The 20017-nt window shown below is 56.3% G+C and overlaps 5 protein-coding genes across 5 annotated transcripts; 3 read left to right on the top strand and 2 right to left on the bottom strand.

Moving 5' to 3' along the window:
- The first annotated feature begins 337 nt into the window (after positions 1-337).
- On the top strand, positions 338-2705 carry MYCTH_2306385 (uncharacterized protein). The gene is made up of 5 exons (XM_003663989.1): positions 338-551; positions 616-633; positions 696-744; positions 803-1919; positions 1979-2705. Exons 1-5 carry the CDS (start codon positions 542-544, stop codon positions 2435-2437), a joined length of 1653 nt encoding a protein of 550 aa, XP_003664037.1. The 5' UTR covers positions 338-541; the 3' UTR covers positions 2438-2705.
- On the bottom strand, positions 2655-7420 carry MYCTH_2306381 (uncharacterized protein). The gene is made up of 3 exons (XM_003663988.1): positions 6878-7420; positions 4550-6819; positions 2655-4492 (listed from the first exon to the last, which is right to left on the bottom strand). Exons 1-3 carry the CDS (start codon positions 7102-7104, stop codon positions 2973-2975), a joined length of 4017 nt encoding a protein of 1338 aa, XP_003664036.1. The 5' UTR covers positions 7105-7420; the 3' UTR covers positions 2655-2972.
- A 540-nt stretch (positions 7421-7960) lies between these two features.
- MYCTH_2093740 (uncharacterized protein) lies at positions 7961-10047 on the top strand. Its single transcript, XM_003663987.1, has 2 exons — positions 7961-8263; positions 8321-10047. The coding sequence occupies exons 1-2, from the start codon at positions 8130-8132 to the stop codon at positions 9840-9842; spliced, it is 1656 nt and encodes a 551-aa protein (XP_003664035.1). The 5' UTR covers positions 7961-8129; the 3' UTR covers positions 9843-10047.
- Positions 10048-10546: 499 nt separating this feature from the next.
- On the top strand, positions 10547-12464 carry MYCTH_2306377 (uncharacterized protein). The gene is made up of 4 exons (XM_003663986.1): positions 10547-10918; positions 10973-11371; positions 11427-11997; positions 12075-12464. Exons 1-4 carry the CDS (start codon positions 10907-10909, stop codon positions 12341-12343), a joined length of 1251 nt encoding a protein of 416 aa, XP_003664034.1. The 5' UTR covers positions 10547-10906; the 3' UTR covers positions 12344-12464.
- A 4515-nt stretch (positions 12465-16979) lies between these two features.
- Positions 16980-19715, bottom strand: MYCTH_2306375 (uncharacterized protein). The gene is made up of 3 exons (XM_003663985.1): positions 18056-19715; positions 17489-17908; positions 16980-17326 (listed from the first exon to the last, which is right to left on the bottom strand). The coding sequence occupies exons 1-3, from the start codon at positions 19555-19557 to the stop codon at positions 17185-17187; spliced, it is 2064 nt and encodes a 687-aa protein (XP_003664033.1). The 5' UTR covers positions 19558-19715; the 3' UTR covers positions 16980-17184.
- Positions 19716-20017: the final 302 nt, after the last annotated feature.

Raw genomic sequence — 20017 nt, 5'->3', positions numbered from 1 at the left:
TAAGTGTTGTTAATGAAGCCCAAAAAAAACTAGAACGGGGATAGCTGGAGGCAATGGGCAGCGGCTAAGTCCAAAACACCCAGCGAACTCAACCTCAGACGGATGGTTGTGTTCCGGGCAACGAAGCTCAAGCTTGGATGTGGTTGCGGGGCAGTTGCGCCAGGCTCACTCCTGCTTGGTACTGTACACACAGAGTACCCCAGCGTAGAGAGGCACGGTAACCCCACTATCCCTCACCCGCCCAATGGTTCCATCGGGCGAGGGCGGTGAGCGCCTAAATCGCGGGGCATGGTTGCGGGTCACTCTTCGTGGGCCAACCACAGCACTGAGTCGGACTTAGATTCTGCCGTGGTCCGCCTGAAGCCAGCAAGCTGGTGCCTCATTTTTTCGAGCTTTGCGAATGGTGAGCAGTGCCTAGCTTTGAAGAGCATACCCCCCCTGGCGTCTGTTTTGCCGGTGCAGTGATCTGAACTCCGAAGCTGAAGCTGCTTTCTTTCTCCCGGACAAGTTTCGCGCCACTTGCGAGACAACAGCAGCCAAGATGGCGATGAGTATGTCCCAAAAGATCCCCGCATTGAAACCGGATAACCGAGTGCTGACATGAGGTCTCCTCAGACTTGGATTTGTCGAACGGTATGCGGCGACGAGACGTACGGATGGAGCCCCAACTGTTTACTAACTGGCCAACGCTATAGCCTCGGTGATGCAGGACGAGCATGGCCGGCCGTTCATCGTCGTCAGAGAGTCGGTTTTCACCCTTGCCGTTGTTCCGTTGACGTCTCTCCGCTGACCCCTCCATCAGCCAGGGCAAGAAGAAGCGCCAGCATGGCAACGAAGCCGTCAAGTCCCATATTCTTGCCGCTCGCACCGTCGCAAACATCATCAAGACCTCATTAGGCCCGCGTGGTCTCGACAAGATCCTCATCTCGCCCGACGGCGATATCACAGTAACAAACGATGGTGCCACCATTCTGCAGCAGATGGAGGTAACCAACCACGTCGCGAAGTTGTTGGTGGAGCTTTCCAAGTCGCAAGATGACGAGATTGGCGACGGTACAACGGGCGTGGTGGTTCTGGCCGGTGCACTCCTGGAACAGGCAGCGGAGCTCATCGACAAGGGCATTCACCCTATCCGGATCGCCGACGGGTACGACCAGGCCTGTGATATTGCCGTGGCCGAGCTCGACAGGATCTCGGACGTGATTGAGTTTAGCAGGGAGAAGACGGAGAACTTGGTCAAGGTTGCAAGGACAAGCTTGGGTAGCAAGATCGTCTCGAAGGCCCACGACCAGTTCGCCAACATTGCCGTTGACGCCGTCCTCTCCGTCGCCGACCTGGAGCGCAAAGATGTCGACTTTGAGTTGATTAAGGTAGACGGGAAAATGGGCGGTGCCCTTGAGGACACCGTCCTGGTAAAGGGCGTCATCGTCGACAAGGATTTCTCACACCCTCAAATGCCGTCCGAGGTGCGGGATGCCAAGATTGCGATCTTGACTTGCCCATTCGAGCCACCCAAGCCCAAGACGAAGCACAAGCTCGAGATCAGCAGCGTGGAGGAGTTCAAGAAGTTGCAGAACTACGAACGTGAGAAGTTCGTCGAGATGATTCAGCAAATAAAGGATGCTGGTGCGAACCTGGCCATTTGCCAGTGGGGCTTTGATGACGAGGCCAACCACCTGCTTCTGCAAAACAACCTCCCGGCTGTACGATGGGTGGGTGGCCCGGAGATCGAGCTGATTGCGATTGCGACCAACGGCCGCATCGTACCCCGGTTTGAGGACCTCACACCCGAAAAGCTTGGAACGGCCGGTATTGTTCGGGAGATGACTTTTGGAACGACAAGGGAGAAGATGCTTGTCATCGAGGAGTGCGCGAACACACGGGCTGTCACCGTTTTCGTCAGGGGCAGCAACAAAATGGTGAGGCTCAGGTCAAGCTGCAAGTCACGGTTGTGCTGGTCTAACTTGTTCTCTTTCAGATCATCGACGAAGCCAAGCGCTCGCTCCACGATGCTCTCTGCGTAGTCCGCAACCTTGTGCGTGACAACAGAGTTGTCTACGGTGGCGGCTCCGCCGAAATCGCCTGCAGCCTGGCTGTCGAGGACGCCGCTGTCAAGACTCCCGGACTGGAGCAATACGCGATGCGCGCCTTCGCCGAGGCCCTCGACGCCATTCCCATGGCCCTGGCTGAGAACAGCGGCCTCAACCCTATCGCTACCCTCGCCGAGGTCAAGAGCCAGCAAGTCAAGGACCCTGCCGGTCGCGGCCGCCTGGGTGTGGACTGCATGGGCCGCGGGTCCAACAACATGAAAGAGGCGTTTGTCATTGATCCGCTCATTGGCAAGAAGCAGCAGCTTATGCTGGCAACGCAGCTCTGCCGGATGGTGCTGAAGGTGAATAATGTGATTGTTTCTGGATCGGGCGAGGAGGACTTTTAAAGGCCAGACAAGTAAATGAATCGTGGAGCTAGATAATTCTGGGCATTGCTGATACGTGCGTGCATGAGTGTATGAGATCAAGGTTAGCCTCTCCGCTTGCGCTTAGATGGAGAGCGACGTCCGCGACAGAGAAGAAGAAAAAAGCGCTTTTTGACCTTTCCCCCAGAACAGTCCAGACCTGTCTATCTAAGAGGCTCGGCGACCGTTCTGGCCTAGAAAAAGTACAACGCTACCTACAGAACGAGGCATTAAGAAGAGATATCTCCGTTTAAACTTGCGAGCACAGATCCGCTTTCATCACCAGGACAGGATGTCGCTTCGACTTCCGTTGTCGACCACCGAGAAAGAAACGAGGTGCGGACGGGCAGATAAGAAGAGAAACATCATCAGTAAAGCAAACCTGGCAAGTGTATAACGGTCTCGTAACCGTCATCTGCCCAGTTCACGTCACGAACCGTCCTATTGCCCCTTGCTTCCCTGGAGAACCCCAACCCTCGGTTAACCCAAAGACACCGGAAAAGAAAGACGGAATAGCTCAAGCAAACCCAAATCCCTGCGCGTTCTCGAGCGCCATTCCCAACCTCTCCCTCAGCATCTCTTTGTCCTTGTACTCCGGCAGCAACAGCGTGCCATAGCAGGTATACGACGTCGGCAGTCTGCCCGCGGGGTCCTCCTCCTCGCCGTTGCGCTGAATGATGAACATGAGGTTCTTGACGCCCCCTACAGGGACACGGTCGCTGGCCGTAACAAATTCCAGCAGCTTGCGTTTCATGTTCTCGTCGTACCGCTTCACGACGCTCCAGAAGTCTTTGACAGTGCGGTGCGACGCGTCCCAGCCGACGTAGCGCGCATAGCGCTTTAGCTCGGCAATGTCAATCTCCTGGACGCCCTCGACGACGGATTGGAGGAGGCTCGGGGTGAGGAGGGAGAGAGACTTCGGGTGGAGGCACGTATGGAAGCCGCGCGCAAAGGCCTCGTACTGCGGGCGGACCGAAACGTCTGTCAGGTAGCGGATGTAATCGGAGACATAGGCGTTGCGGTTAGCACCGGTGACTAGAGGGGCCTCGTCTTCCGCAGGGTTGCCTTGGTGTGGCGCCGGCTGAGAGGATGACTGGGAGAGGGTCTTGGCGAATTGAGGCCAGGCTTCGTCTTCGCTGTCGCGGCCATGCTGATGAAGGCTGTCGGAGAGGGGCTTCATTTCGCGGGTGATGTGCTGGCCAAAGGCAGAGACGGAGAACTCGTAGGTGCGGGCGAAGACGTCTTCTACGGCACCATCTTTTTCGTCCCACTCAAGGAGGGAGGTGAGGCCGCTCGCCAAGTCGGGCCAGCCGTCGGCAATGTGATGCAGCTCTGTGACAGGCTCGCCAAGGAGCTTGCGGTAGAGAGCCTTTGGAAAGGTGACCGGCAGAGTGAGGCCGTTGTACACGGCGAGCGACACCAGCAGACCGATTAGTTCGAACTTCCATTCGTCTTCCATGGATCCCGGCAAGAACCAAGCCATGCGCGTGCGTTCATCGACCGTGAAGGCACCGTAGTCGGGGTTGAGAGCTTGCGCGATGGCCAACCTGAAGAACTCTTGTTGCACGCCACCGGAATCAAAGCCTTCCTCGCCAGTCGACTCCCCCAGGTGAACTTTTAGGGGCCGTAACAATTCGCGTTCCTCCCGCCGCCACAGCTGATCGAAGGCATCTTCCAGAACAGTACTCCTCCGAATGTCTAATATCAGATACTTGGAGCCCGCCGGCCTCAGCCGCTCAGCAAGCACATCTTTGTGGTGCTGGGTGAGGCCTGCTCGCTGAGCCATCACGGCCATCTTATCCTGGAAGGAAGCGAACTCCTCAAAGGCACGGCTCATGCGTGCGAAGTTTATCGACCGAAAGTACGACACCAGAGTGGACGGGCTGAACATGTAAGGGAAGTCCAGGAGATGTAGGCGCTGTCGCGTCGAGGTGTGAGACAACCATGAGAGAGGCATCTTAAGCGTGTCCAGCCGCTCTGCGAAGTAGTCGGACCGGAACTGCGCGTCAGCCAAGAGGAGCTCTTGCCTTCTCTTATCTGCGATAGATGTCAGTTCCGTTCCCAGGCTAAAGAAGCGCGGATTAATAGACTTACACATGGCTTCGATCAAGGCAAGAGCGCCGCCAAACGGCCCATCTCCCGGAACCTCGGGCGCGCCATCCCAGTCGTTCAGCATCACGGCCCTCGCCCAATCGAGTAAGAGAATGGGAACCCGGGTTTCGTGTAAGGCGCGGTCCGGGAAGGAAAAATCGAGAACGTAAACCGCGTCCATGTTCAGGAAGTCGAGTTGTGAGAAGAGAGGCGCCAATACATCCTCCTCGCCGCGCTCTTGCGGTCCGATGTTGGATTCAATCAGCGCGTCAAAGTGGCGGCGGGTAGCGATGGCGGCAAACAAGCGCCTCGCTAGCCGCAAAGCCATGGGATCCGTAAAGGCATCCTCATATTGTAAGCATAGTTCTGTTGGCTGCCGAGCTACCGCGCCACTATCCGCGAGACTTAACCCGTGAGATCGGATCCTCGACATGTCGAAGAGCTGGCGTGAGTCATCGACTAAAGGCGCTGCCGCAATCAAGGCGTGCAGGCATATCGAGATGAGACGCCCTGCCTCCAGATTTGACAGCGCCTGCTCTGTCCTGGGGAAGACTCGGGTGGTCGGCGACCTCAGGTTCTGCAGGGCCTTGGGAGGGGCGAAAAGACTAGCCGCGGCCATCCACAAGCTGTGGAAGACCAAGCTGGGCGCTACTCGTGTCATCCGAAGCATGCAGTACCAGAGTGTCTGGGAGTCGTAAAGCTGGCCCTTCTTCGTAAACGATCGTAGAGCCAGCTGTGGGTCGCTGAGGACGTAGAAGAAGGACTGCTCGACGAAAAGCTTCCACTCCATCCTCAAGTTGGAGGCATCTCTCCGGCGGCCCGACTTATGCTTTCGCCTGACCAGTTTCGCCTGCCCGGATTGCCCGTTGTGGGATCTGGAAATCGTTTGGGGCTCAAGCATGTGCTTCTCGGCGGTACCATCCTCCTGGATGACATCGCAAACAAAATCGACAACTTCGGCGTTCAACCTCGTCAATGCCTGGGGAGCCAAAGCCTCGTCGCCCAATTCTGAGTACCGGTCCGCGGTGGCCGATGGACTTTCTGCGCGCAATTCTTCGGAGGAACCACCGGAGACGGGACTTGGTGCTTTCGGGCTGTGAGACCCGCCACTCCCCGGCCCGTTGAGCATGTCACGGCTCGTTTTCCGCTTGATATCGACGGTCTTCGGGGGAGGCATCTTCTCCAATACCACATCGTCGAAGAAGCCTGCAGAAGAGAGTTGGGATATTGGTCGGGTGAGACTCGAACTAGCCGCTTTCGGTACGCGAGGTCCCTTGTCGGAGCCGCTGCCAGTGGCCCGAGGGGATTTCAAGAGCGTCGCATAAGTTTCTTCAGCTGAGATGTCTTGGGCATGGGGGTCGACCGACAGCTGCCGTTTCGGCTTGGGCCCGGTGGGAGTGCGGACCGTAGCATTCGAGTTGCGGCGAGCGTTCGTCGAGCGCGGGCAGCTCTGGCTTTCGTGCTGTGGTTGGCCGTTCTTTAAACCGCGCGCTTCCTTCTCCGGCTGTCCATGGACTGATGGGCCTCGTTTGCTGGGCGATTCTCCATCCGTGCCAACCGGCAACACCGGGAACTCCTCCAAGGCCCGGGGTTCACTTCGCGCGGTCTCCTCCTCCGGCTTGTCCGCGACTTTGGAAGGCACCACGTCTTCGGTTACAGGCTCTCGTCTGCCGCCGAAGACTCGTACCCTTTCGTGCATATCCTCGATCGCAGCGGGGGTCAGCCACTCTAGCATTTTGAAAGCCACAGTACCAAACACATTCGCGGCAAAGGACCGATGATCCTTGGTACTGGGTTGTTCGATAACCGTAAAGTTAGGATGTCGGGACTCCTTTTCGGCATCCGATCCAGCCCGGTTGCTTGCGTGTTTGACCCTGTCCTTGCTATCCCCATTCAAAGTAGCACTTCGGCTCCGAGGGCAAGCAGATGACAAGCCGCTGCCACCGCCCGTCTTGGGCGAAGAGGGACGACTTTTGGCGGCTTGTGTTTTAGGGGAGGCAGAAAGGACACGTTCATTGCGTTGACGGGACTTGTGGTTCGGCAGGAATATCAGGGAGTTGACGGCGGCAGGAGGTGCCTTCGGCGGGCGAAGGTAGGGGCAAAGACCGTTTTCGGGATTGTCCTGGCTGGCGAGGTATACGGCTAGTGTTCTTGCGCTTGTCGTGTTGTACCTTCGAACTGGGGCCTGGCCCGCGATCCTCTTTCGGCATGTGAAGCAGGTGGACGTTGTGCAGTATTCAGCGCCGCAGCCTTCGCGAAGCTGCACAATGTACCTTTGCAGGCAACGGTTGTCAGCACAGACGCGCAAATCTGATCAAGAACATGACTTACTTCTGCACAAGCTGCTGGAAATTGTGCCGACGGCTCGCCTTGTGTATGGCGTAAACGCGCTTTGGATTATCGATGTCCTCGACCAAGTCCCTCAGCTCGCTGGGTGCGTCCCAAGGCAGCCTCGCGAAACGCGCTTCTTCCCAGAGGCCGGCCAGAAGGTCGAGATCCTCTGCATTCTTACGGCTGTGGCTGCCGGCGCTAGCTGGCCGCATGGCGTCCCGCGTCATGACATGGATGGAAGGACAGCGGAGAAGGAAGTCGGTTGGGCAACTTGTCGTTCAGCGGAGATCTCGGCCTGCAAAGTTGAGGCGGGCGGGACCTGGCGGGACCTGGCGGGACACGATGCTGAAAGGTGAGAGAGACGCCAGTCTAATAAAGCGGTGTTCCAATCGACGGGTTATTGAAACGTGATGAGATAATATGCAAAAACAGGAAGGCTAGTTGGGCGGAATCCAACGGCAGATTGTTGTTCTGTAGTATGAGGTTGGATTGCTGTCTTGCAAGCAACAGTCGTGCACGGAGTACGATGCTGCAGCATTCAGCTTGCCGCCGTCGGGTGTCTTCCACAGGCCCCGAGCCTTGGCTGCAGCAACGCGCGCTAAGCACGGAATCCGTCAATGGACCCACTGTTAAGACTTGGCGGGCGATGCAGCTCTTCCGTGACTCACTTACACCACCGCCGATTAGTAAACTGGGCCTGCGGCGAAATTATGCTACTTCGCTATATATCGTAGACGCAGGAAACTCTGGAAAGAATTCAACGACGCTAAGAAAGTGGCTAACTTGACCTCGTTGTCAGGGTTAGACAAAGCCTGAACTAGGAATCCAGTCAGAGTCAAAACTTACTGTGTAACGTTAACCGCGTATTATTGGTGTACTGTGCTTACGGATTACAGAGGTCGTTCCAGAGCCACCCGCCAGGGCGACCAGGGCTGCCCGCAATGCCAAGAAAATGTGACGTCCACAGTCGAACCCCGCCGTAAACGGCTTGCCACCGAAAAATTACCACTTTCAGTACTTAGCACCTCCTCACCTGAGCTCTGAGCAGCATTATTCAGCAGTTTTTGTTCTTGCTCCTTCGCGGAACAGTCCAAAACTCTTACGGCTGTACTCGCCGTCACCTCCCACATAGCAGCGATTCGACGTACCGAGCGAGAGGGGCCAAATCGCCCTTGCTTTCCATACAGTCCCGCATCGCATTCGTTCTCCGGAATTCAAATCACTCTTCGGTTACGACGCCGATACCAATACGATGGCGACGATCTCAGCAAGTCGCGCTGCCCCCAGCAGCGATGTAAATGCTTCGCATCCATATACCTGCAACACTTGCCAGGTCGCCTTTCGGAACAGCGACCTTCAGAAAGGGCATATGCGTAACGATTGGCAGTAAGTGATGTCTCCAATGACGTCCTATTTGCACTGAAGCTCACACCCATCTTCCAGTCGCTACAACTTGAAGCGCCGTGTTGCTTCCCTTCCGCCCATCTCTTCCGAGGTCTTCACAGAAAAGGTGCTTCAAGCCCGGGCCGAGACAACCGCGCAAGCAGATAAGGCCGGTTTTGAGCGTTCCTGCGAAACGTGCCAGAAGACATACTACAGCGAAAATTCCTTCCGGAATCACCTCAGCAGCGCGAAGCACAAGACGAGGGCTGCCGCACTGGCGTCGCGATCGAACGGCAAGAACGATGACGAAGCTAGCTCCATGTCGTTCTCTTTAGGCGAGCCTGCGGCTGAATCGCAGGTGGATTCGGATGCAGAGGAGGAATTCAACGAGGTTGTTGACGCGCTCAAGCACACGAATATTCACGAGCCTGTCTCCCCTGTGAAGCGGCCTTCGAATCCCCATTTGTCCGCCGAAGCCCAGAACAAGCCAGACCACCCTCTATCACAAACATCGAGTGGCCAAGAGTCGTCCACCACGACTCCTTCACCACCTACGCCGACAGGCACCAAACCCGCCGCAGCCGCTCCGCCGCCCCAAACGTGCCTGTTTTGCAACTATGAGTCTCCGACGCTGCAGCTCAATGTCTCACACATGGAGCGCACCCACGGCTTGTTCATTCCGGAGAAGCAGTATCTGGTTAATTTAGAAGGCTTGATTGGCTACCTGCAGGAACAGGTGTTCATATTCAATGAATGCCTGACCTGTGGCAAGGTGAAGGCCAACGTGTTTGCAGTGCAAACGCATATGCGGGACAAGGGGCACTGCCAGATACCGTATACTACCGAGGAGGAGCAGCTCGAGATTGGCGAGTTCTACGATTTCCGTAGCACGTATTCCGACGGAGAAGGAGACTGGGTGGACGAGTCGGACGATGATGATGAGCAGCAAAACGGGGGTGTCAAGCTCGGAGCCAAGCGTGAAAGCAGGCTCGTTGGAGAGGACGGCGACGAAGTCATGGACGACGAGAATTGGGAAACAGACAGCGATGCATCGTCCCTAGACTCCAACGACCTCCATGCCGTCCCCGCCGAGCAGCACTATCACCAATATGACCGCCTAAACAAGCATCCTCACCACTCGCGCAGCACCCCGCGTACCCACCGCCAGGCAGGTGGGTTTCACAGAAACGCCCACAAGCGCCCGCATGCAGTCTTCTACGACGATTACGAGCTCCATCTACCCAGCGGAAAGTCGGTTGGTCACCGATCGCTCAGCAGATACTACCGCCAAAACCTGTATCATTACCCGACTCCGCAAGAGCGTGCCGAGCGTCTTGCCATACAGGATGCCGACAGAAGTAACGAGATGGAAGTCGACAGCGAGCAGCGTCCACGGGGGCGTGCACTGATCCCTCGGGATGTACGGGGCTTGGGTGTGGCCTCTCTCGACGATCGCAGGACGAGGGCTATTGTCACCAAGGGCAAGAAGCAGGAGTGGGCGAACCAGAAGAGCAAGGGCATGTTGCAGGCGCGGTTGGCGATCAAGGAGAAGGCCCCTCACCCTGCCACTTACATGCGTTGAGTACATGTGCAATTATATGGACGTGTATTCCTGCCCTCTTCTTGTCCGCAGGTGGTCATTCCCGGTGTGGTGTTTATGAGGCGGTGGGTTGCGCAGGGATCTCAGGAAACGAATTTCCTTATCTTAGACGAGCTACTACAAAAAACAGGTTAACAGGGTGTAGACCTCGTACGAGGAACTTGGATAAACAAGCTTTTAAGAAGTGCAAGATGGAAATTGAAACGTTGGACTTATGGGATACCACTTCTTCTGGCTCTTCTGTTTCTGGTTCGCCTTCCACGACTTTGACCTTTCCTACGTCCGTCCGTCCCCATCTGTCTCGCGAAGCCTGCTCTTCTCCCATCCTTCCAATTCAACACCTCAACAGCCTGTTATGAGCTAATTGTCTGGTGCAGTGCACCCAGCAAGGCGCCATCTTCTCTGCCGAATCATGTGTCGAGGAAGCTGTGCCTGAGGTTCAAGCTTCGTTCGACCCCACTGACGTAGCGATCCTCGGGGCAGAGCGGGGCCGCGGGGCATGTGCCTTCCTTGATGCCACATCGCGAGTGCTCCTTGCTCAGGAACGCACAAAGCGGAGCTCGCAATCACACTCTTGTCTGCCGCGGAAGAGGGAACCGTTGCGGCTATCGCTGTGTTACCGGCGGTGCGCGCTGAACACTTGATTCTTCCCCTGTTCCAGCGTCCGCGTTTCAAACAGCTGCCCCGCGGGGTCTTATCTTATCGTCCCACCTGCTTCCATCCATCTGTTCTCCGTTCGATGACAACAAACCGTGCCAGCGTGCACACAACCAGTGTTTCTCAGAACTGAAAGGCCTACTATCAGTCATCTCAAGGCACATCGAAGGTTTACTGTTTGTGCTGTTTCCTCTCATAACTCGGCTATCCTCAGAACGACGCCGATCGTGGGATTCCCCTCGTCTCTTCTTGTGTTGCCAGCTCTCCCACCCGCCCGTCCTCTCCAGTTGACTTCAACACCACGGAAGTTGACTATTTTTTTTACCACACGGAATTTCTGCTCTATACATGCACCCCGCCTTAAATCCGGGCCGGTAGAGATAGCAAACATGTTCTCGCAGGTAATATCTCACCTCTACCACTTTCTCGGAAACCCCAGCTCATGTGTCCCGTAGAAGAAACCTTACTCGGCCGTCACGGTGACGATTGAGAGACTGACAAGTGAGGCGGTGCCAATAGACGATCTTAGTGGCATTCCGGACCTTGTTGAAGTCGTCAACTTGCAGGACACAGGGCCCAGCGAGGCTTCCCGTGCGATCAGGAAGAAGCTCAAGTATGGAAACCTGCACCGCCAGCTTCGTGCCTTGACCATTCTCGACGGCCTGATCCAGAATGCTGGGCCGCGCTTTCAGAGATCCTTTGCAGATGAGGCGCTACTTGAGCGCCTCCGTTTCTGTGGCACCGCGGGCCTGTCAGATCCCGAGGTCAAGAAGAAATGCACAGAACTCTTTGCCAGCTGGGCTGCCGAGTACAAAAACACGCCTGGCATGGAGCAAGTTGCCAGGCTATACAAGGTAATCTTCTTGTCCGAATCAGGTCTACCCTGGTATCGCAACTCACAATCCTCAGGAACTGCCCCGGCGTAAACGGGTCGTGACTCAAGAGCAGTCCAAAGTTATCAAGGAGACGGAGAATCCGTTTGGTGAAGACGAGGAAGACGATGACGACAGGCCCAGTTCGGCAGGTCCGTCCAAGGGTCATTCGAGAACATCGTCCCAATCGAACCCGCTGGCAAAGCAAACGTACACCGGCTATGACACGAAGAAGAAGAAAGATAAAAAGACCAAGAAGTCCAAGCCATTCAATCTGTTGGCCGAGCAGGACAAGATGAAGACTTGCATTGCCGACGCCAACATTGCTGCTACCAACCTGATGAATGTGCTGCAGACTATTAACCGGGAGAAGGAGAGGATTTCTGAGAATCAAATCGCGGTGCTCCGGTTCGAGGCGTGCAAGGACCTCCGGAGGAAAATCTTACGCTACATTCATAACGTCGAGTCGGAACAGTGGCTGGGCAGCCTGCTCAATGCCAATGACGCTCTGGTCACGGCGCTCATGACATTTGAGCAGCTGGACCGCTCCATCGACGCGGACAGCGACTCGGACGACGAGCTGGCAGCGCAGGCGCACCTTTATCGGAGTGCGTTTCCCAGCCCCCGCTTTTAAAGAGGCTGAAGCCACCGACAATCAGAACCGGTTGCTGACAAGTCTGTGCAGTGGCGACAGAGAAGGCCAAAGGCAAAGAACCAAGCTCACCCACCAGCCCCCCAACCCAGGCCCTGGCCGGCATGCACCTCGGCTCCCCATCCTCCCCAGCGCGCCCACCACCTCCTCCCCGACCGTCAGCAGCCACCAAGCCGTCAATGCTCCCTCCACGCCCGCAAGCAGCCCCGGATTCCGATGTGGACGCTGACACGGAAGACGACGAGGACGACGACGAGGACAATCCATTTGCCGACCGCAACGCCGTGTCGAAGGGCGAGTAGGACCAGTCGCCGCGAGACACGGCCCCGGATAGTAGTGTCACGGGTGGAGAAAGCAAGGTAAGGACCGGGAAGGAGGCGCATGACCGACTCGGAGCTGGTGACCGCGGTGTGTGGTCGATGGATTCACAGCGCGTGGATGACGACTCTGGGCGGGAGACTTTACTTGGCAGCCCTGGTGGCAAGAAAGGGAGTACGGTTAAGGGGAGCGATGCGGCTGCTGTCGTTGCTGAGGCGGAGGGCGGTCACGAGACGCCAGCGCAGAGGCGGAAACGGAGGAAGGAGGAGAAGCGTATTAAGGGGCTGCAAGGTCTGAAGAACCTATGGGGTTTCAAGAAATCCGGCAGCGGCGGAAGTAGTGGCATGTCGAAGTAGGTGGGGATTTGATATTTTTGCTCAGGGACGACGGGGCGGCGATGGATGGAACGGGTAGTTGGGAGAAGTGATGGGAGGCCGGGTGTCGTTTTAAGGATTGCGCAGCGTTCAAAGAGCATGTTACCGACTGTTTACTTTCGAATGGGGTGATGAATCTCTAGTTTCTGATGGATACCTAGTTTCTTTTTATCGTTGTTTCGCTTCCTCATCTTGTCCATCAACTCTTGAACCAGATTACTTCTTCCCTTCCTGTTGACGCTAATCGTTCTCATGCTCATTACCTCGTGAAACGCAGCGCCAACAAGCAATGCTCTCCTTTTTGATATCTATGAGGGCATGTATGCTCGTTTTGCGTGGTCTGGCTCCAAGGAACATCAGCGCTAAGTAAACAAGTCTCGTTGCCAGGCAAGAGCATCAAAGTGGTGGCAGGCGAGCATGAGACACCGCCTTTGAAGCTCACAGCCAGTGTGTTCTCTGACAGGAGGATAGTTCTACCACGTCCCTTTTACTTCCTTGGACTTTTGTGTACTATACATACCCTGGGATACGGCCATGGGACACCGCTTATCCGCAGCCCGTGTAGTTGTAGCTCTCGGCCGCGGACATATACATCATATCTTCTCCAGTTCTTGGGGTTCCTAGTTCTCCTCACACAGACACAAACAGGCGCACACACTCACACACGCATTTCTCTCTCGCTCTCCCCGACTCAGGCTGAAGCGACGTGCATACCGTTCCTTGGGTAACGCACACCGATCTTGTCACGGCAGGCATTCGTTTGCTGGTGGTGGCGGTGCTGCCGCTGGTGCCGCCGCTGGTGCCGCAACCGGATGGATGGATGGATGCATGGCTGCATTCTGGAACCCGGCGATGTATGCCATCTCGTGCTCCATGCTGTGCTAGTGAGGGAGGACGTGTGTGTACGCCGTTGCTTGTACGTTCCTGTGATAGTCACGAGGCCCATACGGAACTCATTTCACCCCTTGCGTTGTATGTACTCGAACTCTCCAAGATGTGGTACTACCTTGGTCATCGAGAACCTCCCGCCCCAGTGGCACCTCATCCCTGCGGATTCAACAAGGGATGAAGAAAGTATACGGAGAACAGGAAACGCGGTCCCCTTCCCAGTCCTGATTGGTACCTGGTGTTGTGTTTGTGTGATGAAAATGTGGCTTGAATGACGTCCAGCCGACGTGGGGGGGGGGAGGGGGGTTGTTCATGGTCGGTTCCGGTTATGGAGACGGGCAACGATGGGAAGCAAGTGGATATTCCTTTCATGCATACGGATACGTGTGTATGTACATACCTGGCATGGAGGTATGATTCGTTCTTAGTACATTGTGATGGCTACCTTGGGTTTTCATTTTTCTCGATGTGATGATGCCCGCGGGCAGCAGCTTTCCAAATGCGGCACCATCTATTTTAGAAAGCTACCTATTTTTGTTGCTGAAGAATCCCTACAGCGCGTGATTGTGGCTGCTACTGCGTCTGTGCTTGAGATACCTGAGAGCACACCTGAGCTGTGGCAGTGCGCCGCGCCACGCCCCTGCTTACTTGGTTGATCCGGGCTCAGAGGGAGGCTGGGGGCTTTGTTAGGTATGCTCGATGGTGAAGTTAGGGATTCCATGATCCCAATCGTGATAACCGTTTTGATCTGTGGTGGTGTCCGTCTTGTCCGTCTGCCTACCGTTTATTCTGTGTATTATTCGAGGATTTTGCGGACTGAATTTATCGATTTTTTTTTTTTTTGCTTCATTTTTTTTCTGGTCAGAAGGTATGTATGTATGTACATACAGTACCTTCAGGAACCAGAACCGTTTGGCATCATTGGCAGACTTCCGTAGGCGACCAACCAATCTGATTGCATATCTGCACCGTGAACACGACAATACAAGTACGTGAGGGTTGTAGCCTCCACACTTGGACCCTGATGTCTCACCTTGTGGTTTGCTGCGGGGACCTTTGTTTGGACCCAGCTGACACGTTTGGTGATGCATTCGGACATGTTTTGTTGGAGATGCACCAAGCGATAGCCGCCGTCGGTGTGCGTTCCGACCAGCGAGAGGGGCAACCAGGTGGCCAGATTCTCCAGTACAAGTAGATTAGATTCATTTCAGAACCATATCGACCCCAGAACCGCTTCTTTCGATTTCTCCGTTACGTTGCCAAATTCGTTACACAGCAGCACTAGCGGGTCTCGATATTAGGTAGCGGCCGAGGCAGGCAGAACTTGCAGAGCTAAGTCACATGGGGCCGCGGGCTCGGTTCGGCGTCCCGCCTTCCTTCCTCTCCCCGTCCCGCCCCTTCCCCCAATCCGCAGAAGTGTAAGGTCCGCCCTAAAGATTGAAGAGGGTTACCTCGAGCGCTGAGGGTGTGTTGCCAACCTTCTCGCTGGGCTCGCTAGCCTCGCGGGCGGGTGCGTTGAGGGTAACCGTGGAGGTCCCGAGGTCACCTGGCCCGGCCCCAGAATGCCAACTCATCAGTCTGTCGCCAGGTGAGTAATGCCATATGCGACGCCACCTACCTAGTATGCCCTCCTTCTTCCTACACCGCTCGATTGTCAACTCGTCATTGTGCCCGCGGACCGCGGTAGACTCTGGCAAAGGGCCGCGGGAATGCAGCAAAATCAAGGAAACGCAGCCCCGTATCCGCGAAATTCGCCGTTCTCAACACCAGCTCGCCTACGTCGTCGGCCGCCACAGGCCAGTCTCTCTCGCCTTTGCCCTGAACCGAAGGCAGGCCCCCAGCCCAGAGGCATGCAAACCGGGCAATTACGAAGGTAGCCTTGGAAAAACTAGCAGCAGCGCTTCCTTCTCGCCTGCTCAACTGCGGTCTCGAGCCGTGACGGACAGCAGTAAGTAGATGATCGAGGTCATCAGACGCGGGCCAAGACAGCGGATTGGCGCCCAACCCGTTATCCGCACCGCACCGCACCGCACCGCACCGCGCCATGCCATGCCATTCCATGCCATACCATGACATGCCTCACTGCACCTCGCCGCACCGCAAAGCGCGTGCGGGACGTCAGTAACTAAACTCCTCCGCCTCCTCCTCCAACCTGACGTGGCCAGCCAGCGCTCGTTTGTGTGCGCACCCTCGGAACCTTTCTCTTCAGACACCCACATGATTCCACGCCGCGAGAGACCGGTCAAGCAAAGCAGCAGCAGCAGAGGTTGCCTGGAACCCGTCCGCATGCATGGCGCAAACGGGGGGCTGGCATCTCGTTGGCCTGCGCCGGCCCACCTCCCTCCCCCCGGGGCACGCACTTGTTGCTGTGCTGCTGGATCGTGATCGTGATGCCGCTGCAGCCCAGCCGGATCACGCTGCCTGCCGCCCTGCGCGTCAAGCATCTGTCCGGGTCACCTTGCATCTCGACTGCAGCTTCTCTCCGGGCCAATCCATCGCCGAGGGCCCAAACACCTGGGACCGGTCTTATCACCTACTTGGGTATTTTACGAACCCAATTTTTTTTCTATTTTCTGATAATCTTTAATTTTTTTCGCGCCTCGACTGCCGCCTTGAGATGCCCTCGTGTCTTCTAGCCTTGTGACACTTGGGGATGCCAACTGGCATTGCATATACTACCCCGCCTCATCACCTCACCCATCGTGAGTGAACCCAGATGACCAGTTATTGTTGTTCTGGTATTGGACTCGGTGAGGTCTGTAGACCTTAATGCCTGACCTTGAGTACTCTGCATCGAGGAAGGAAGATGTAGATTGACTTCCGTGCTGAGAGCAGAAAGTCTCTGATGGGGTTGGGATCTGACGATAGTCACGTACGTATGTATGTACATACATACCATCTCCACTCTTGGCCCCCTGTGTTAGGGCTTGGTCTTGGGCTGTGGTGGATGGACAGCCAATCGATGTCAAATCCTTCTTGCTGTGAAATCACGTTTTCTCTCGTCTCATCACGGCGCTCCCCCTATGCAGCATCTTTGCTTCCGCAGCGCCATGATTCATGGGGGTACGGGCCGTCTGGGAGGTTGGTTAGTCGTCAAGTCCCCCAACACCTCCGTGTCTATCGGGGTCTAGTGCCTGGAAGATTTAGTTGGTAGTGTCTGGTCCAGATGGTTCCCTCGCATACTGCAGATACAGAAGGGGAGTATGTACCCGTGGTCCACTTGCCTGCCCTTTGACTTGAGGCGCACAGATCGATTCCCACGAAGTATTTTTCTGTCACAGGCCACGCAGAGGCACGGTCCCCTTGCAGCCCAGGCCAGATGCGGTAGCCTGTAAACAATATCGTCGAAGCGGTTTGACCTTCAACTCCACTCCTCTAAAAACGCACCTCGACCAAGCAGAGGTTCTGTACTTGTGAGCAATCGAAGGTGGCAAAGGCGTCGTTAGCCGGACCCTACTCGTGGGTAAGGAGCTTGCCGGTGATATCTCAACGGCCCTCGTGGCTTGAATTGAGAAACACGAAAACAACGTCCCCCGCTCAGCTCTCTGTAGAGCTCACTCCCGTCACGTCTCCTTCTTCTGCGCGCCCAGCCGTTTGTATTTCCTCTTATCCCCCCTCCTCATAAGCCGCGGATCCCTCGTGCCTTTTCCACCCTCCCAATATCCCTTTCCTCTATTCCCAATGACACTCCTTCCGCAAAACGCACTTGATCCCGGCCCCGTGATGTCAGCGACTGTGCTTCACGAAACCAAGTCTTGTCTAGGGGGTTGGGGAAAGGAACAGAGGGTGAGGAGGAAAGGAAAGAGGACGAAGGGAAAAGGAAGGAGAAGGGGGAGGGGGGGGAAGGGAAAGAGTGAACAAACATACCAGCTTTCGGGGCTATACCTCTGCTCGCGGCTGCACCAGCCACAGACCATCCGGCTCGCCCACTCGTTGGTGTGCGACTCGGCGGCGTCGTGGCAGCGGTCGCAGGGGTACACCTTGGAGCAGCAGGAGAAGCGGAACCAGCGGTGGCTGCGGCGGTAGTGGGCGCACGCGCCGCGGTCGGGCAGCGGCTCGCCCGCGCGCAGGCCCAGCCTCTCCTGCCTGCGCCGGGGGCCGGGGGCGGCGGGGAGCGGGCGGCCGCTGCCGGCGCCGGGCGCGTACGCGAGGAACTTGACGTCGGGCAGGGCAAAGGTGAAGCGGGCGTGGCACTCGCGGCACACGTTGGTGGTCGTCTCGCCGCGGACCGAGGTCAGCCCCGCCGGGGACGGGGTCGAACAGGCGGCACAGGTCGGGTTGAAGGTACTGGAGGAGAACGGAGGGTTGGTCAGATAACCTTTACTTTGTTGTGCTCACGAACACTTTTTTTTTTTTTAAAAAAAAAGACGGAGTAGAGAAGAAGAAGAAGGACAAAAAGGAGGTGGGGGAAAGGGGAAGGGGGTTCTTGTTTACCTTGGCAGTAGGTCGGACACTGTGCAGCCGACCGCATCGATAAAGCCTGCACGGCTCGAGTTCTGGTGAATGAGCTCCTGACGAAAACGGACAGAGAAAGGGACGGCGCATTTCTTGCAGCTGCTGGTTTTCTCGATATTGTCTTTCAGCCCGGTTATTTCGTTCACCGTTTTGCAGCGGTCACATTTGACGTTGAGATTGAGAACGGAGACCTGGAGGAGCTCGACGCCGTAGAGCTCGATAGAAGGGAACAAGATTGCAGTTCCGCGTTCCGGTGTTTGGGTGGGCAGGCTCGGGCCGGCCTCAGCCTGTGCCTGTTGCGGTTCAATATCGGCGCCTCCATCCTCGCCGTCCTCGGCATCTGAGCCGTCTTCGGAGCCCGAATCGTCGGTGCTGTCGTCGGAGGCCCATTCCGGCGGGCGGGGGATGACATGGATATGGCCCTTTCCCTGGTCCAAAGTTGATGTGTGCTCCGCCTGCTCCGCCTCTTGGCTCGGTGCAGCTTGAACCTCGGGATTTGCGACGGCCTCGACAGGAGGCTTCTGGGCTTCCTTCGCCAGCACGTGCAGGTTTTGGGCGAGATAGTTCAGGTGGCTCGTCAGCGACATATGTTTCTGCTCGGCTGCCTTCTGCGCAAAAAGCTCTTCGATAGGCTCGGCAACCTCGGAGTCGACATCGTTGAGCAGAATCCTTAGTGGTTGCAGCGGATAGAGAAGCGGGATGATCAGCTGGACAGACTGGACCGGCTGGAGGCCGGTGGGGAGACTCGCCCTGCGTTTGGGTTCCAGGGACAAGGTGTAGATGATGCCATCGCTAGACTTCTGATAGACTGGCAACCGACTCAAGCGGGCCTCGAGCTGCCTCACATCTTGAGCTCGTCGCGCTTTGGCCTCGGCGATCTGATCTTTGGTATACGACTCCTCCGGGACGTAAGGCCGGCTAACAGGCGGCTTCGCGACCGGTTTGGCAGGCTGCGGCGCCGGTTCGGCAACAGGTTCATCGTTCAAATGCCGGGTGTCCTTGAATATTGTCAACTTGACCGTCTCAGCCTTTTGTTCCGACAAGAGCGACTCTAGCCTCCTGTCGAGAGCATTGGTTAGAGAGAGCAAGGTTGCACCGCGCTTCTCCTGCACGAGGGCATCCCAGCCCTTCTCGATGTTGATGGCAAAGCCTCTGGGGATATTCTTGTTCTTGACCAGAAGGCGGGGCGCCTCCTTTGGGTAAGTCTCCGGGATGCGAAGGTCACACTCCAGGTGGTCCAGGTCGAATGGGAAGTCCGGGTCAGAGGGCTTCAAGTGGAAGAGGAAGGATGTCTCCCCGTTGCCCAGGTCGGTCTCCTGGGGGCTATATCGGCGCCTCAGCTGCTCGATCTGGTAGCCCCTTGCATCCTTGGTCTCTCGTTCGGGGACCGGCTTCGGGACGACGCGAGAGGACGGGGCCGCGGCCACGGCTTGCCTGCTAGATCTCGGTGAAGCACCACCACGTGGCCGAATGGAAATCATTGTTGTCAAGGGGATTAATTCTCGATAATGAACGATGCGATACTGTGTGAGCGAAGATGGAGAAACAGGTCCGAAGAAAGCCGCAAAGGGCGCTTCGCAATGAAATGAAGCCGCAGTGTAACGGATCCTCCCAGACGCCGAAACGCCAATTACCACCAGCTCTTTTTCAAGTCCCGACTTTCTCAATACCTCCCCAAACCTAAAAAGCACCGGTCGGGAGCGAACACTCGCCACGGACGAGACAAATGTCCACCAAAAGAGGCGCTGCGATTAAATTTAAGTATGACTCAGCATGACTCACTGATACTCACTCAATTCAGGTCGTATCTGGGAAGGCCCCGCGCTTCCCTCGAGTCGGATCGAAGATTGAAGGTGGGGCAGTCAAGATACTATGCACAGACCATATAAAGTGGGCTCTCGCAAGCGGTTCACCTGCTCGATAGCTCTTACCTGGATTGGC

This window comes from Thermothelomyces thermophilus, chromosome 4 (genome assembly GCF_000226095.1).
Source record: "Thermothelomyces thermophilus ATCC 42464 chromosome 4, complete sequence".
NCBI classification, from domain to species: domain Eukaryota; kingdom Fungi; phylum Ascomycota; class Sordariomycetes; order Sordariales; family Chaetomiaceae; genus Thermothelomyces; species Thermothelomyces thermophilus.
This window is presented reverse-complemented; position numbering and strand designations above follow the sequence as displayed.

Coding starts and splice junctions, on each gene's coding strand:
- MYCTH_2306385 (XM_003663989.1), top strand. Junction 745..802: donor CCGTTCATCGTCGTCAGAGA/GTCGGTTTTCAC, acceptor CCCCTCCATCAG/CCAGGGCAAGAAGAAGCGCC. Junction 1,920..1,978: donor TCAGGGGCAGCAACAAAATG/GTGAGGCTCAGG, acceptor GTTCTCTTTCAG/ATCATCGACGAAGCCAAGCG.
- MYCTH_2306381 (XM_003663988.1), bottom strand. CDS start 7,104: ATGACGCGGGACGCCATGCGGCCAGCTAGCGCCGGCAGCCACAGCCGT. Junction 6,820..6,877: donor TTCCAGCAGCTTGTGCAGAA/GTAAGTCATGTT, acceptor TTGCCTGCAAAG/GTACATTGTGCAGCTTCGCG. Junction 4,493..4,549: donor TGCCTTGATCGAAGCCATGT/GTAAGTCTATTA, acceptor CATCTATCGCAG/ATAAGAGAAGGCAAGAGCTC.
- MYCTH_2093740 (XM_003663987.1), top strand. CDS start 8,130: ATGGCGACGATCTCAGCAAGTCGCGCTGCCCCCAGCAGCGATGTAAAT. Junction 8,264..8,320: donor CATATGCGTAACGATTGGCA/GTAAGTGATGTC, acceptor CCCATCTTCCAG/TCGCTACAACTTGAAGCGCC.
- MYCTH_2306377 (XM_003663986.1), top strand. Junction 11,372..11,426: donor AAGTTGCCAGGCTATACAAG/GTAATCTTCTTG, acceptor CACAATCCTCAG/GAACTGCCCCGGCGTAAACG. Junction 11,998..12,074: donor GCAGGCGCACCTTTATCGGA/GTGCGTTTCCCA, acceptor AAGTCTGTGCAG/TGGCGACAGAGAAGGCCAAA.
- MYCTH_2306375 (XM_003663985.1), bottom strand. CDS start 19,557: ATGATTTCCATTCGGCCACGTGGTGGTGCTTCACCGAGATCTAGCAGG. Junction 17,909..18,055: donor GTGTCCGACCTACTGCCAAG/GTAAACAAGAAC, acceptor GTTCTCCTCCAG/TACCTTCAACCCGACCTGTG. Junction 17,327..17,488: donor AGGTATAGCCCCGAAAGCTG/GTATGTTTGTTC, acceptor GCCGGGATCAAG/TGCGTTTTGCGGAAGGAGTG.